At 46.6% G+C, this 15,760-nt stretch overlaps 1 protein-coding gene across 1 annotated transcript; it reads right to left on the bottom strand.

Annotated features, from left to right (window-relative positions):
* Positions 1-1,201: 1,201 nt before the first annotated feature.
* Positions 1,202-5,008, bottom strand: LOC147973723 (uncharacterized). Its single transcript, XM_087525076.1, has one exon. It carries the CDS (start codon positions 3,221-3,223, stop codon positions 1,679-1,681), a length of 1,545 nt encoding a protein of 514 aa, XP_087381202.1. The 5' UTR covers positions 3,224-5,008; the 3' UTR covers positions 1,202-1,678.
* Between the last annotated feature and the right edge of the window lie 10,752 nt (positions 5,009-15,760).

Below are 15,760 nucleotides of genomic sequence, written 5' to 3'. Positions count from 1 at the left end.
GCTTTCAAGACCTCATCCACCAAATCATCCCCTAGCATGGGCCAAAATATTTTATAAAAAATAGCATGAAGACCATTTGGCCCTGGAGCCTTTAAATCGCCAATATCAAAAAGAGCCTTACGAACATCATCAGCAGTATAAGGGACGAGCAGAGCACTATTCATCTCAGTAGTCACTCTCCTCCGGACAAGAGACAAAACTTCCTGATTTGGGTATAAAACCTCCGATGTAAAAAGATTGGAGAAATAACCCATAATATGTTCCTTCAGATCATTTCCTTGTTTCCAAACCCCAGTATCATCCAGAAGTCTTCTAATATTGTTCCCTTTTTCCTGGCCGTTGCAGCGTTATGAAAAAAAGAAGTATTACGGTCCCCATGTAGCAGCCAGTTCGCTCGACCTCTCTGTAACCAAAAAATTTCCTCTTGGTCCAAAAGATTTTCAATGAGCACTAGAATTTCCTTTTGCCTTGAGCGGGACTCACCACTAATAGGACCACGTTTCAGCCTCTCTAGTTCTTTTTTTAACTTACTTATTCTTCTCTTTGGTCATTTCAAAGTAATTCGGTCCCAAGAATGTAAATCATCATGCACCGCTCTAGTCCGTGCTGCGAGAGAGGGACCAATACCCGCCAACTTTGCGTTTTCCCAAGCAGTCTTCACAATCTCCTCAACAGTATCTTCTTTCAGCCATTTTGCTTCAAATTGTCTCACACGACCATTCCGACGATTAAACAAGTTACTATCAAAATAATCTGTGTCAAGAATTAACGGACGATGGTCTGAGTGTACATGCTCCCCATTAATAATTGCCGCAAGCGGAAATTTGTTTGCCCATTCTATATTAGATACAGCTCAATCAAGCCTTTCACGGATGTCCCCCCTTCTCCAAGTGAATGTATCACCAACAGAGCCCATATCCTCCAGGTTACAATCACTCAAACACTTATGGAATTCCTGCATCATTTCATTTGGTCTAGCATTGCCACCTTCTTTTTCGCTAGAGTAGATAATTTCATTAAAATCTCCAATGACTACCCAAGGATAATCAGCAAGGGAATGCAGTTGGCGAAGATCCGCCCAAGATAAATATTTTTCATTCCATGCCGGATAACCATAGAAACCCGTAAAGCGCCAATTTACAGAATTATCATTGATAAATACAATATCAATAAAATGGGAAGAAAAATAGTTCAACTCGACTTTATTCTCTTTTTAATAAAAAAGTACAAGACAACCAGACTTGCCATCACTCTCGTCTAAAAACATGGAACTAAAACCTAAGATACAACGTAGCTCGTCAGCTTTACTTTTATTTAAATGCGACTCGGAAAGAAAAATCAACTGCGCACAATTATGACTTGGAGCTCTCGGAGCTCTCGAACTGCCGTGGAAGACAACATTCCACGGTAGTTCCAACTAATTGCTCTCATTTCTCCTGGCGGTCCTCCGGAGCGGAGGCCGCCAAATCAGTGCCCACAACATCGTCCTCTCCAATTGACTCCTTCCTTTGCTATGTGTAAACCTCCTCCTCCTCTTTTTTCTTCACTACATGCGTAATAATCCCATCCACATCCCGCCTAGTTTCAACTCTACCCATACAAACTCTCTTTGAGGAAACACTCATCTCACCATACAACAGACGTTCATAACTATCCATCTCTCTCTCAAAAGAAAAAATTAAATCACTACCCGTTTGTGGGGCATCAAAAGGGTTACTCCTCTTTTTCCCTTTGATTTGAGTTCTGTCACTCTCTGACTTCTCCTTTCCTCCCTTCTTTCTATCCTTTCCCTCTTTCTTCTTTTTCTGACCCTGCATGGTAATTTTATCAGCAGCAAAAGTAAATACTCCCGTATCATTGGCCGTGTTCTGGTCAGCCAGCCTTGCCGCAACTGCCCCTGAGAGTGCCTCCAGTACGCCTGCCTTGAACAACAACATGTCCTACAGATTTTTTGTGCCAGCCGCAGCATCAGAATAAGAAGCAGCAACCGGCAGGATGAGCCCCTGGTTCCCTCGGATTGCCGCGTCGAACATGCTACCGTTAGCATGCACCAGAGCCAGCGATGGAGTAGACGTCCCCACTCGGCGCTCGAGCACATGGCCCTCCTGGCCGTGCTTAGCCCCAATGGAAGAGCCGCCCCCGCCTCCTTTCCCTGGCCCGCCTGGCTAGAGAGAGCAGAGGGCCTCGGAGGAGTTTGTTGGTCCTCCTGGCCAGAACCAGCGCCTGGGTGGAGCGGCGTTGGAGCCCCATACACCCGGCCCTCCTGGCCGAGCGTGACGCCCTCCTGGGTTGGCCAACCAAACGCCACAGCGGCATGCGTCGTTGTCGTCGTAGTGAGCATATCCGTGACCGTGAGGTTAGCCACGGCTTTGGTCACCTTGACCACACTCTTTTCCGCAGCTCTAGAGTAGTTGTTGCTGTTGGAGCCGGTGAACAACAGTGTTCTTTTACTTGCCCCTGTTCCCTTCCAATATGCCTCTACACTAAGATTCTTTGGAAAAGAAACAACCCTTTTATCCTTAGGTATACTACAATAGCGCTCTAAGGTATGTCTTACAATCCCACAGCACTCACAGTACAAAGGAAGTTTCCCATATCTAACATCATACTTAACACTCTCAGAACTACCCAAAGGAGTGAATTCTACTCTTGTCTTAAGAGGTTCATGCAGAGGGATTTCCACCCTTATACGCAGATATTTCTCTACAATTAAGTGATCTCTATGGGAAACAGCAATCACATCCCCAATTTGTTCTCCTAAAGTCCAGCCCATGCGCTCAGTTTTGAGTTCAAAATCTAGATCACGAACCTGCACCCATATTGGCATTACGCCAAGGTCAACCTCTGCTGGGTTTCCCTTGCCGTCGAACTCGGTGAAGATGACTCCATCACGCTTATGGTGCCATGGCTGGGCCTTCAAAATGAACCGCCGGTCCTCCTCGGCAGAAAAGTTCAGGACGAACCTCCCATCCTTGATAGCCACATCTTGAACAGTGACCGTTCCGTGCAGCCTCCATGCTGAACAAGCCCGAAGCTCATCGACGATGACATGCGGGTTCACTTGGAAGGGCGAAAGGAGCCGCCCCACCACCCGTGATCCACCGATAGCCTTCCGCGCGGCCTCCATGTCGATAATCAGAGCCGAGCCATCGCCACGGGGGCGCCTCGGCATCGACTTCCCCTTACTCTTAGGGGTCATGGAAGGGGCAGTGGCCACCTTCATCCCCAGCTAGTGGAGAGAGGATTCAGCAGCCGTGGCATCCGTCATCACCCTCGATCCCTCTCCACTCGCAGGTGTTTTCCCCAAAACATTGCTCACACTCCCTCCATGCCCCGCCATAGCACACTCCCCTCGATCACGGCTGATGGTAGAAAGAACAGAAAGGAGACGAGATTGCACTGGCAAGAACAAAGGCAAGGGATGACCTCTCTCTGTACCACAAATATAGCATGCCAGGATCCCCTTCCACCCCGTATCAAAAATGGATTTGATGCTAATAATAATGAGTAATAAGCCATAAATGATCAGTTTCCTAATAACTACAGCGAAAATATCTCCCTTATCCTCATATGGATCATAAACGCCAACAGAAAGATCTACAATCTAGGCGTCAATCAGCTCCCGCTGATGGCTCCTACTGTGATCTGGACAGGATGAAAAAACGTTCAATTCTACATATATTGCCTTAGAATCACGAGTGCAGATTACTCTATTTCCCCCCGGTATAAGGAAACCATTAGTTTCCAAAGAATTGGACGAAAGAAAGGCTACTCCACGCTGAAACCTCTCGCTGGATCCTACCACACTTGAGTGCCCTTCCATATTAACAAGCGCGGTATCCAAATCCCCATTATAGTCAACACAAATTCCGGAAACAGAGCCAGCCAAAACCACGGAAACCGGACCAACAAAAGGTCTAGAAGATCGGATCGATCCTCCCCCGAAAGGAATAGAGGGGATCTCACCTTCCAATTTACCAAAAAACTCAGACGCTCTTCTCCTCAAAATCTCCACACACTTTCTTCGATCTGCCACCCCGCGTAGTATCCGCCTCGATCTTGCTCGGATCTCCTCCCAATCTCTCGCGTTGAAGAGACCCCCGCTGAGGCCCACTCTAGGTGGATCGACCCCTCCTCTCAGCCTTGCCGCCGGCGCCGTCGCCGCCATCACACGCGCTCTCTCGCCACCGCCGCCAGATCGCCTTCGCGATCGCGGGAGCCCCTGGGGGTCTTTTTGTAAAAAGTTATCGTAAAAAAGTTACCTTCTGCGCACAACTAACCCCTCGTGATGCACAGGCTAGTCAGGCCACATCTTTTTTTAGAATCAATTAGGCCACGTCTAGGATCCACCCACGCACCCCATCGCTCAGTTTCTTTCCTTATCGATGACCACTGATTCATTATAGACTTTTCTGCCTTCTTCATGCATCTCTCCTCTCTCTCCTGTTCATCTGCTACCTCGCAACGCATCGTCAGCAATGGCCGTCCAACCACCTCCCTGACCGATGACGAGAATTTGCTGGAACCGGCTGATTGATTTTTGCAGGAAGAACCATGGCCGCGTTGTTGCATAGATGAACCATGCATGCCAAATAAATGATGGGACAGAGGAACGTAACTTTTTGCTGGAACGGCCTAAGTTTTTTGCTGCAACAGTTGGCGTTTTGCTCCGGTCGGCATCGATGATTGTGACAACCATTGATGACGAATCGACACATATGACGGCTGCGTCGGCCTTTTTCTGCAACCGGTGTCATTTTTTGCTACTACCATGTTGACAATTGCTACAACCATTCATGAGGACACCGACGGTGGCGATGCCCAGTTTTGCTGCAAGCGCTGTCATGTTTTGCTACTATCGATGTTGATATTTGTTACAACCATTCACAAGGACACAAATGGCGGCGACGGCGATGACGTCCTTTTTTTGCTACTAGCATCCGGCATGACATCGAGCTACAACCGGTGAGTCATTTTGCTGGGACCGGTGTGAATTTTTGCTACGATCTGTGACAGCAGGGCATTTTTGCTACAACCGGCGAGTTATTTTACTAGGAACAGCGTGAATTTTTGCTGCAACCTGTGATGGCAGGGCATTTTTGCTACAACCAGCGAGGAGTTTTGCTGGGACCCGTGTGTATTTTTTATTCTATTGGCAACAACAATTTTTTTTGCTACAACTGACAAATCGTTTCCTGTGACCAGCCTAATTTTTTCCTATGCACAACGGCGAACTTATTTTGCTACAAATAACGAGTTGTTTTGCTTGGACGAGTGAGAATATTTGCTACGTCGCTGCAACCGGTGATCATTTTTGTTGGAACCGGCGAGAATTTTTATTGTGACCGGCGACCGGTGAGATTTTTTGCTGCGTCCCGTCGATGGTGAGCCATTTTTTTTTTGCTGGGACCGACGGCATTTTTGCTGCGACCGGCGTGATTTTTTGTCACTGAGAATTTCTGGTGATTATTTGCTGGGATCGGTCAGGGAGATGATTTACTGAGACTGGCGAGACGGCAAGCTGCGACCGGCTAGACGATTTGCTGGGACCAGCACAGGCCATGTTACAACGAGTTTGTTGTGGGAGGCAACAACGGGGAGTTGCAACAGTGATGCATGGCGGCGACGGCGAGCTGGGACGGTGGACGAACGGGCATTCATGGGAGCTGGGGCACCGCGAGTCGACGAGAAAAGCATCGACGCATGACGCCGGCAGCGCGTTTGCCGGATGACGGAGTGCTCACGAGGCAACGATGGCAAGTTTCCACGGCGATGTAGGGCAGCTATGATGAACTGCACGGTGGACAGGGCATTCATGGAAGCTGGGCGTCGCGAGTCAACGAGCAAAGCTATGACGCATGGGCATGGCAATGACAGCCCGTTCCATGCGGGCTGAGGACGCAGGTTCAGTTTTTGCATGTGTTTAGCGGGTTCAGTTTTGTATGTGTTTAGTGGGTTCAGTTTTGCATGACAGAACCAGATCCAATGTTTACGGAGATGAACGCATCCAACGGATGAGGGAGGACCGGCGGAGCGACTCGGCCGGTCGACCGGCGCAGAGTAGCGCCATTTGCCAAATGAGGAAAAATAATGAGCTTTGTTTTTGTTCTTCCATTGCAGAACCAACTTACGCGAAACTGCTATTGCTACATCGGAATTATGTTAAAACTTATTTGTTTCAGCTCACACATCATCTTGACACTCGGTACTACTATTTTTCTGAAGATACACTTATTATCATCCAATTTTGTGGTTATGCGCCATCGATATTGTATTTTGAGCTTCACTTGCAAGGAGCCTCTAATAACCGGTCTAGCCAGGCCGATTGATGGTAGTTCCGTCAAATTAATTCAGAACCACGTGCTTAGGTTGCTAACTGAAAGGTTTTGTCAGTTGTATGTTGCATCAAATCTGAGACAGAATCCTGAACCACTTAATTATTTTGTTTTACTAGCTGTAAAATTAGGTAAGTGGCGCCAAGCTTCTGGCATTCTCTGTGACAAGAGAGTGTCACAAAAGTTAAAAGGCAAGTTCTACAGGACGGCGGCTTGACCCGTAATGTTGTATGGTGCGGAGTGTTGGCCGATTAAAAGGCAACATGTACCGTTTCAAAAAAAAGGCGACATGTTCAACAGTTAGGTGTCGCGGAGATGCGTATGTTGAGATGGACGTGTGGCCACACGAGGAAGGATCGAGTCCAGAATGATGATATACGAGATAGAGTTGGTAGCATCAATTGAGGAGAAGCTTGTCCAACATCGTCTGAGATGGTTTGGGCATATTCAGCGCAGGCCTCCAGAAGCTCCAATGCATAGCGGACGGCTAAAGTGTGCGGAGAATGTCAAAAGAGGGCGGGGTAGACCGGATTTGACATTAGAGGAGTCCGTTAAGAGAGACCTGAAGGGTTGGAGTATCACCAAAGAGCTAGGTATGGACAGGGATGCGTGTAAGCTTGCTATCCATGTGCCAGAGCCATGAGTTGGTTGCGAGATTTTATAGATTTCACCTCTAGCCTACCCCAACTTGTTTGGGACTAAAGGCTTTGTTGTTGTTGTTGTTGTTGTTGTTGTTATTGTTAGCTGTAGAATTAGGTAACTTTGCCTGGACATGAACAAGTTAGTCGCAATGCCCAAGTTAATGTGAGAAATTGAGATGCAAATAGATTATGCAGATTATATCTTGTGATATTGTTCCTGCTTCTTGCTACTTCATTTACTTATACAAGGTCATTATACTTATACAAGGTTATTATGAAATATATATTTGTAAATTTTACATCTATACAAGGCCACCAACAGTAATTAATGAATATTTTTTCTATTAGGAACCTGTTTAATACTTGTATGCATGTGGTCATAACGACAGTCAACTAGTACCTCCACTCAATTTCCTTGCATGCATGCGGCATACTAATGATCTCAACAAAAAAAATGACTTGCAAAGCAGGCATTAAAATTTAGACTGATACATGTAATCGGAATTTGTGACCTTGTATATAAAAATGCAAGGAGTATCTTTTTGCAGCAACCCATTTTCCATTTAACTATTGACACTTGCGTTTTAAGAAGAATTTCTGATGTATTTGAGTAATTAGGTGATATCATTTTTCATACCTTTTCTTATTCAATTTGCATTTTTCTGAAGATGAAAACATCGCTTGTGTATCAGACCTTTTGTTCAGAGAGACTCTCTCGATGCATTTTTCAATACGATCGATGTGTGAAACATTTGCTGTTTCAAACGGAAGGTACTCTTATTCATTGATATTTTCATTGGGATGATGTCAATCCGCGGCGGCGCTATGCTCAGGAAGGGGGGGGGGGGGGGGGGGCACAGAAAATACAGACTTTTATCCCTCCAAAAAAGTCATTCCAAACACTTCATTAAAAAAATACGCCAGGCAGAGCGGGTCCATGTGTGCATGAAAGCCTTCTCCACTAGGATGCTTGCCGCCGCGCCCGGTTATAAATCCACCCCCATACTCAATTCAAAATTCAGTTCTTCCACTTCCTTCACGAAACCACGAGCACAACAAGAATGGTGGCGCGATGGGCCCTCCTCCTCGCTGCCGCGGCGACTGTGGATGAGCTCGATCCCAGCGCCGACCTCCCCCGCCTTGTGCTCCCAGCACCTCCTCCTCCGACGTAGGTGCCTGCGCCGCCGCCTGACCTTCTCCACCGTCACGGTTGCATGCTTCCTCGCCGTCCTCGCCTACGCGGTCATGTGCCTCCGCCGCCACCAGCGAATGCACGACCATGCCCAACCGCTTCCCGTCTTCTGCTACGACGTCGAGATGGCGCGCGCGTGACGTACTTGGTGTCACTCCTGATAAGCCAATGGTCAGCTATATCGGAGGAAGAGATGTCGACATCGTGCTTTCGTTGAGTGTGTGTGTGTGGGCGGCGTTATTACCAAAAAAGGGTTTCTCCCCGCTTTATATTATAAAGCAACCATCACCTATCAGAATTGGGAGATCGATACAAACACACACCACCACCGCACACAACACACACATTCAAAGCAAGATACAAAGGTGTCGGGCACCGACACACCACCCCACCGACAAACAAGCCAACTACAGATGAGCGAGAAAGACCGCTTGGAGACGATGAAGCCATGTGGGCGGCGTTATAAACCCTATCATGTACTATGATATATACTATAGTATCAAATCAAATGGGAAAAGGAGTCTCGAACTCACACATTGTTCTCTGATTTCTCCCCTGTTTCTCTACCTCTCATCTCGATTCAGTTGTTTCCCGACATGGTTGTTCACCCTGCTCTGCTCAAAGTAGGTGTGACAATTAGTATCAAGCTTGTTACAACTCTCTTCATAGTAGTGGCAGAGTTTTAGCAAAATTTAAGAGGGGGCCATGACTCAAGGGCAACAAATTAGTAGGCCAGGAGGGGCTAATCAATCATTGAAACACTAATTAGGCCCAAAAGCTAGCGTACTCTTCAATAAATGCCAAAAATTGGGAGGAGGGCGGGGGCTGGGGGCACTGCCCCAGCCTTGGGATGTTCTCTATTTTTTCCTGTAGCTGCATATATTGAAGAAAATACAGACTTTTACCCCTCCAAAAAAGTCATCCCAAACACTTCATTAAAAAAATACGCTAGGCAGAGCAGGTCCATGTGTGCATGAAAGCCTTCTCCACTAGGAAGCTTGCCGCCGCGCCCGGTTATAAATCCACCCCCATACTCAATTCAAAATTCAGTTCTTCCACTTCCTCCACGAGACCACGAGCACAACAAGAATGGTGGCGGGATGGGCCCTCCTCCTCGCTGCCGCGGCGACTGTGGATGAGCTCGATCCCAGCGCCGACCTCCCCCGCCTTGTGCTCCCAGCACCTCCTCCTCCAACATAAGTGCCCGCGCCGCCGCCTGACCTTCTCCACCGTCACGGTTGCATGCTTCCTCGCCGTCCTCGCCTACGCGGTCATGTGCCTCCGCCGCCACCAGCGAACGCACGACCATGCCCAATCGCTTCCCGTCTTCTGCTACGACGTCGAGATGGCGCGCGCGTGACGTACTTGGTGTCACTCCTGATAAGCCAATGGTCAGCTATATCGGAGGAAGAGATGTCGACATCATGCTTTCGTTGAGTGTGTGTGTGTGGGTGGCGTTATACCAAAAAAAGGTTTCTCCCCGCTTTATATTATAAAGCAACCATCACCGATCAGAATCGGGAGATCGATACAAACACACACCACCACCGCACACAACACACACATTCAAAGCAAGATACAAAGGTGTCGGGCACCGACACACCACCCCACCGACAAACAAGCCAACTACAGATGAGCGAGAAAGACCGCTTGGAGACGACGAAGCCATGTGGGCGGCGTTATAAACCCTATCATGTACTCTGATATATACTATAGTATCAAATCAAATGGGAAAAGGAGTCTCGAACTCACACATTTTCTCTGATTTCTCCCCTGTTTCTCTGCCTCTCATCTCGATCTAGTTGTTTCCCGACATGGTTGTTCACCCTGCTTTGCTCAATGTAGGTGTGACAATTAGTATCAGGCTTGTTACAACTCTCTTCATAGCAGTGGCGGAGTTTTAGCAAAATTTAAGATGGGGCCATGACTCAAGGGCAACAAATTAATAGGCCAGGAGGGGCTAATCAATCATTGAAACACTAATTAGGCCCAAAAGCTAGCATACTCTTCAATAAATGCCAAAAATTGAGAGGAGGGCAGGGGGGGCATGCCCCCCTTGGTCTACACAAAGCTCCGACAGTGTCCATTGGGACAAGCTGAGGGAACTATGTCAGTTAACACAAAAGGTTTAGTAGCAGATTACAAATGCAAATTTGACAAGTTGGTGTACAGGGCCGTATCTAAAAAAACAGGGGCCCTGTGCCAAATAAAAAATAATTAGGTCCTTGATAAAGTCATTGGCAATTAGGAAAACAAGATTTTAGCACAAAGTGATTCATATTAGAAAGCGTTTATCAAGACTAAATTAGTATTTTATATATGTATATATATGTATATATATATATGTATATATATGTATATGTGTGTGTGTGTGTGTGTGTATCTTGTTGCTGTGTAGTTGAAAGTGCATCTTACAAGAAGCTATTCTCAAAATTAGACATTAGTACATTACTTATCACAGAACATGCCATCTTTCTTCTCTAAAAAAAAGAAAAAAACTTGCCATCCTTCTAGCATTCTTTTGATACAAAATATTAATGCTTTTTTCGTACGCAATGTTCTTCAAAATGACATATGATTCTTTTGCTAAAAAACTTATCAATAGCACCTTTTAAAGATTGAGTTATTAGTTCGCTATAAGCTTATATGATGTAAAGTATTAAAAATAGAACATAGAAACAAAAAGAGATGAAAAGAACTTTGATTTATTTGGGAAGAAGACCATGTGCGGCCGGTGGCAATGTGTAGTCTGGTTCAAGGTCTCGTCGGGCAAGCATCTCGACTTGGACTCCGACTCCAACTGGTGCATCCAGGTCACAGCATAGTAACAAGCAGCAATGGAATGTAAAGAAGCATAGAAGATATGAGATACCGAGAAGAAACCACCGAATAAACAGAAGGTTGATTGAGAGTGTAGCTAGCATACCTATACATTCCAACAGAGAAGCTACGAAGGAATTAATCCAAGAGAGCTGCGATGGTAGGAATGGATTTGCACGGCTCGTTTGAAGTTAAAGAGAACAAAGAGAAAGAAAAGGAGAATATGAAGGAGGAGAGGCATGCGTGAGCTTACAGTGCAGGTTCTCAACCAGTCAAATGCATTAATTTGTCATTACAAGCTGTGAAAATCCAGTCAAGTGCATTGTTACATATCTCGGTATCTCATATCAACCTTCAATCATGTGTGGGATTTGGATAACAGAAGAAATCAAGTCAAATCCAACAGGGTTCTCGATATTTGACTGGATTTGAGGGTGTAGCTAGCATAACTAGTAGTAACAAATCAGGGACCCTGCCCATTTTGGGGTCCTGTGCAGTTGAACATGCTGCACAGGTGTCCCGTACGGGCCTGTTCAACACATTATGCATTTTCAATGATCAAATCAAAAGGATATGAACAACATCAGTTTCACGCACTCAAACATGTCGAAATATATTCATCTCAAGTGCATACAAGAATAGTGACAAGATCTCCGAAGGACCATTAAAGGCTAAAAGTTGCATTTGTCGAAAACCAAGATCTTCAAAGTTTCAAAGCTTGTGTTAAGAAGGAACACGAAAGAATACAATGTGCCATCACAAATGCATTACAACCATAAAAAATAAATATTTGCATCCAAGAGGCTTGAACTTTTGCATAAGGACCACTCTAGTAAGACTTGAAGAGGCTTGAACTTGCATCAGGACCACTCTAGTAAGGCTTGAAGAGGCTTGAACTTGCATCAGGATCACTCAAGTAGGACTTGAAGAGACTTGAACATGTGGCTTCTTTGTTGTCCTGCAAATATGATGAGAAGCAAACTTACTGAAGTATTTATAAAATGTGCGGCTTCTAAAACTCCATCTTAATTTATTTATTGGCGGTATTGCAAGTCATCCCATTTTAGAAAGCTATATATTTTCTTTTGTATAATAAGATCTAATCCACCTAGATCAACAAAACTACCTTCCAGTAGTGCATATACATAGTAAAAATACAAGGTATTAGCACAAGTAATCTATTCCCATCTCCCATGCTTTTTATGGAACGTAGTCCCTTAGGGCCCGATTCATTAAAAAAGGTCAAAAAGAGTTGCCCAGTTAATTAACGAAAAACCTTGCGAAAACTGTCACAACACGCTCGCAAAACATAAGTCACATAGGGCGACATGGCAACCCACACAAGAATGCACACACGCCGTCAAGGAGAAAAGCATCGTCGAGGTTGCAATCTGGTGTCATTGTCATCACACTTCCGCGAGGGCGACTCCAACTCCGCCATCAATGACCACCGATGTAGCCCACACTGCAAACAAGCACCAAGGCCTGCGTCGGCCGATGCCAAACAATCCACCACACACGCCGATGACCAGGCAGAATTGACTCTATCAACAAGTATTGTAGGGGAAAAGCATTGAGCCTGCGCCGAGCCGGCACCAGAACCGACGACCTGTCTCATGTCATCATCACCACGGAGGAACCTCCTCTGCAGCTCCAACTTTAGGAAGACAAGGAAGGCACGACAATCCCTCAAATACACCGGATGAGACCGACTACCAAAGCTCAACAGTAGCTCAACTCCACCCGAAGCCGCCCTCGTTGTCACACCAGAAGTCGCAAAACATCACCATTGCCGGACAGACACCTGCCGACCGCAATGCCACGAGCGTCGAGTCCATGGAACGCGCAAACGCTCTAGAGGCCCACCGGCGACGCCGCCAAGACCGTCGACCTACCAGGATCCACCGAGCCACGCAACCGAAAGGGGATTGAACATCCCCCAGCTCGATCGCCCGCCACCTGACGAGGAGTAGCTGTTGGCCGGGCCTGGTGGCGCTAGGTTTTGGGGCCTCCGGGTCGCCTCAGAGGAGACGATGTGAGGGAGAGGCACTAGTAGAAAACAGGGCTTTGGTCCAGGCCGGGTCAGCCCATTAGTCCCGGTTCAGTCCAGAACCGGGACCAATGTGGGCATTGGTCCCGGTTCGTGAGCCCAGGGGGCCGGCCGGGCCACGTGGGCCATTGGTCCTGGTTCATCTGGACCTTTTGGTCCCGGTTGGTGGGATGAATCGGGACGAATGGGCCTCGCTCCTGGCCCACCACCATTGGTCCTGGTTGGTGGCTTGAACCGGATCAAAGGCTCCCCTTTAGTTGTAACACCCTCGATGCGACTATATCTCCCACGTGTCGAGGCACGACTTAGAGGCATAATCGCATTGAAGGCATGTGTCGCAAGTTAGGCAATCATCACAACATCCCATGTAATATATATAAGATAAAAGGGGAGATAACATAGTTGGCTTACACTCGCCACGTCAATCAAGTACATAAATAACATTACATCATCCAAACACTCATGGCCCGACTACGGCGCCAAAATAAAAGATAACCCAACATGCGACACGGTCCCGATCACCCCCAACTGGGCACCACTACTGATCATCAGGGAAAGACACGTAGTATCGTTGAGAGTCCTCATCGAACTCCCACTTGAGCTCAAGCGCGTCACATGGAGCGGAATCATCAGGCCCTGCATCTGGTGTAATAGTAATCTGTGAGCCACAGGGACTCAACAATCTCGCACCCTCGCGATCAAGACTATTTAAGCTTAATAGGTATGGCAAGGTAAATATATGTGGAGCTACAGCAAGCGACTAGCATATGTGGTGGCTATCCTGTTCGCAAAAGAGAGCAAGAAGAGGAGGCAAAGCGCGAGCGAGAAACTAGAGAGCAACCTGCGCAAGCATTACTCCAACACCGTGTCCACTTCCTGGACTCCGCCGAGAAGAGGCCATCACGGTAACACACTCAGTTGATTCATTTTAATTAAGTTAAGGTTCAAGTTATCTACAACCGGACATTAACAAATTCCCATCTGCCCATAACCGCGGGCACGGCTTTCAAAAGTTCAAATCCCTGCAGGGGAGTCCCAACTTAGCCCATGACCAGCTCTCACGGTCAACGAAGGAATAGACCTCCTCCCGAGACGTTCCAATCAGACTCGGTATCTCGGTTCTTCAAGACACTTCGACAGGTTAAAACAAATCCAGCAACACCGCCCGAATGTGCCGACAAATCCCGATAGGAGCTGCACATATCTCGTTCTCAGGGCACACTCAGATTGTCTAAACTTCTGGTAGGCCATCCCAGAGTTGCCCCTGGTAGCCATCGGCGGCTGACGAGTTGGACCAACACTCAGAGGAGCACTGGCCCGGGAGGGTTTAAATAAGATGACCCTCGGGCTCCGGAAACCCAAGGGAAAAAAGGCTAGGTGGCAAATGGTAAAACCAAGGTTGGGCATTGCTGGAAAAGCTTTAATCAAGGCGAACTATCAAGGGGTTCCCATTATAACCCAACCGCGTAAGGAACGCAAAATCCAGGAACATAACACCGATATGACGGAAACTAGGGCGGCAAGAGTGGAACAAAACACTAGGCGAGAGGCCGAGCCTTCCACCCTTTACCAAGTATATAGATGCATTAAGATAACATGGCAATATAATGATATCCCAACAAGTAAATAAATGTTCCAACAAGGAACGGCCTCCAATCTTCACCTGCAACTAGCAACGCTATAAGAGGGGCTGAGCAAAGCGGTAACATAGCCAATCAATGGTTTTCTAGGACATGGTGGGTTAGAGGTTTGACATGGCAATTTGGGAGGCTTGAAAGCAACTGGTAGGCATCGTAGCATTGGCATAGAAAAAGAGCGAGCATCTAGCAAAGCAAAGATAGTAGTAATTTCGAGGGTATGATCATCTTGCCTGCAAAGTGGTCAGAGTTGACTGGATCCTTGAAAGCAAACTCAACGGGATCCTCGTTAGCGAACTCGTCTCCCGGCTCTACCCAAACAAGACAAACAAGCAACAAGGACACAATCAACCACGTGCAAGGATCAAACAATATGATGCAAGGATGGTATGCTATGCGGGATGCGATGCGGGATGCATATGCAAGATTTGACAAGGGATGCATGAACCTGGCCTCAACTTGGGAATCCAAGTGTGCCACTGGAAAGATGAGATGAAATCGCTTGAAAATGATATAAAGAACGCCGGAATCGGAGTTACGGTTTGGAAATGGCAAGCAATTCAAATATGACCACGTTCTGCGATTTACAACAAGTAGCCATCTAAATGCAACAAGATGAACAAGCTACAGCACCCAAACATGACAACAAAATACATGGCATGGATGCATTCATGATGCTTAACAAAAATCTAGCACTGAGCTACGGCCAATTCATCCATTAACAGGTTCAAACAAGCATGGCAAAAATGCATATGGTAAACAGATCTCAGACTTAGTGAAATTAACACTTGTCTGGAATTTCAGATCAAGTAGCACTCTTTGGAGCAACAAAACTACATGCTACAGGACTTGAACATGGCAAAGTAAAGCATGGCATGGAGCTACTCAAAGAGCTTAAAAAATTCCCTTAGTAACCTTGAGCCAAAAGGGATCATAAAATACAATTGCAAGCATGTGAACATGGCAAAAACATAATCAGTTCTCAGACTTAGTGAAAACTGGAACATGCTGAAAACAGATATCAAGTAGGCATGTTTACGAGCTCGATGCACTCACCACAGAGAAAGTCATGATAATCTAAGCAT

This window comes from Triticum urartu, chromosome 5A (genome assembly GCF_056163025.1).
Source record: "Triticum urartu cultivar PI428250 chromosome 5A, HENAU_Tu73, whole genome shotgun sequence".
In the NCBI taxonomy this organism is placed as follows: Eukaryota; Viridiplantae; Streptophyta; class Magnoliopsida; order Poales; family Poaceae; genus Triticum; species Triticum urartu.
This window is presented reverse-complemented; position numbering and strand designations above follow the sequence as displayed.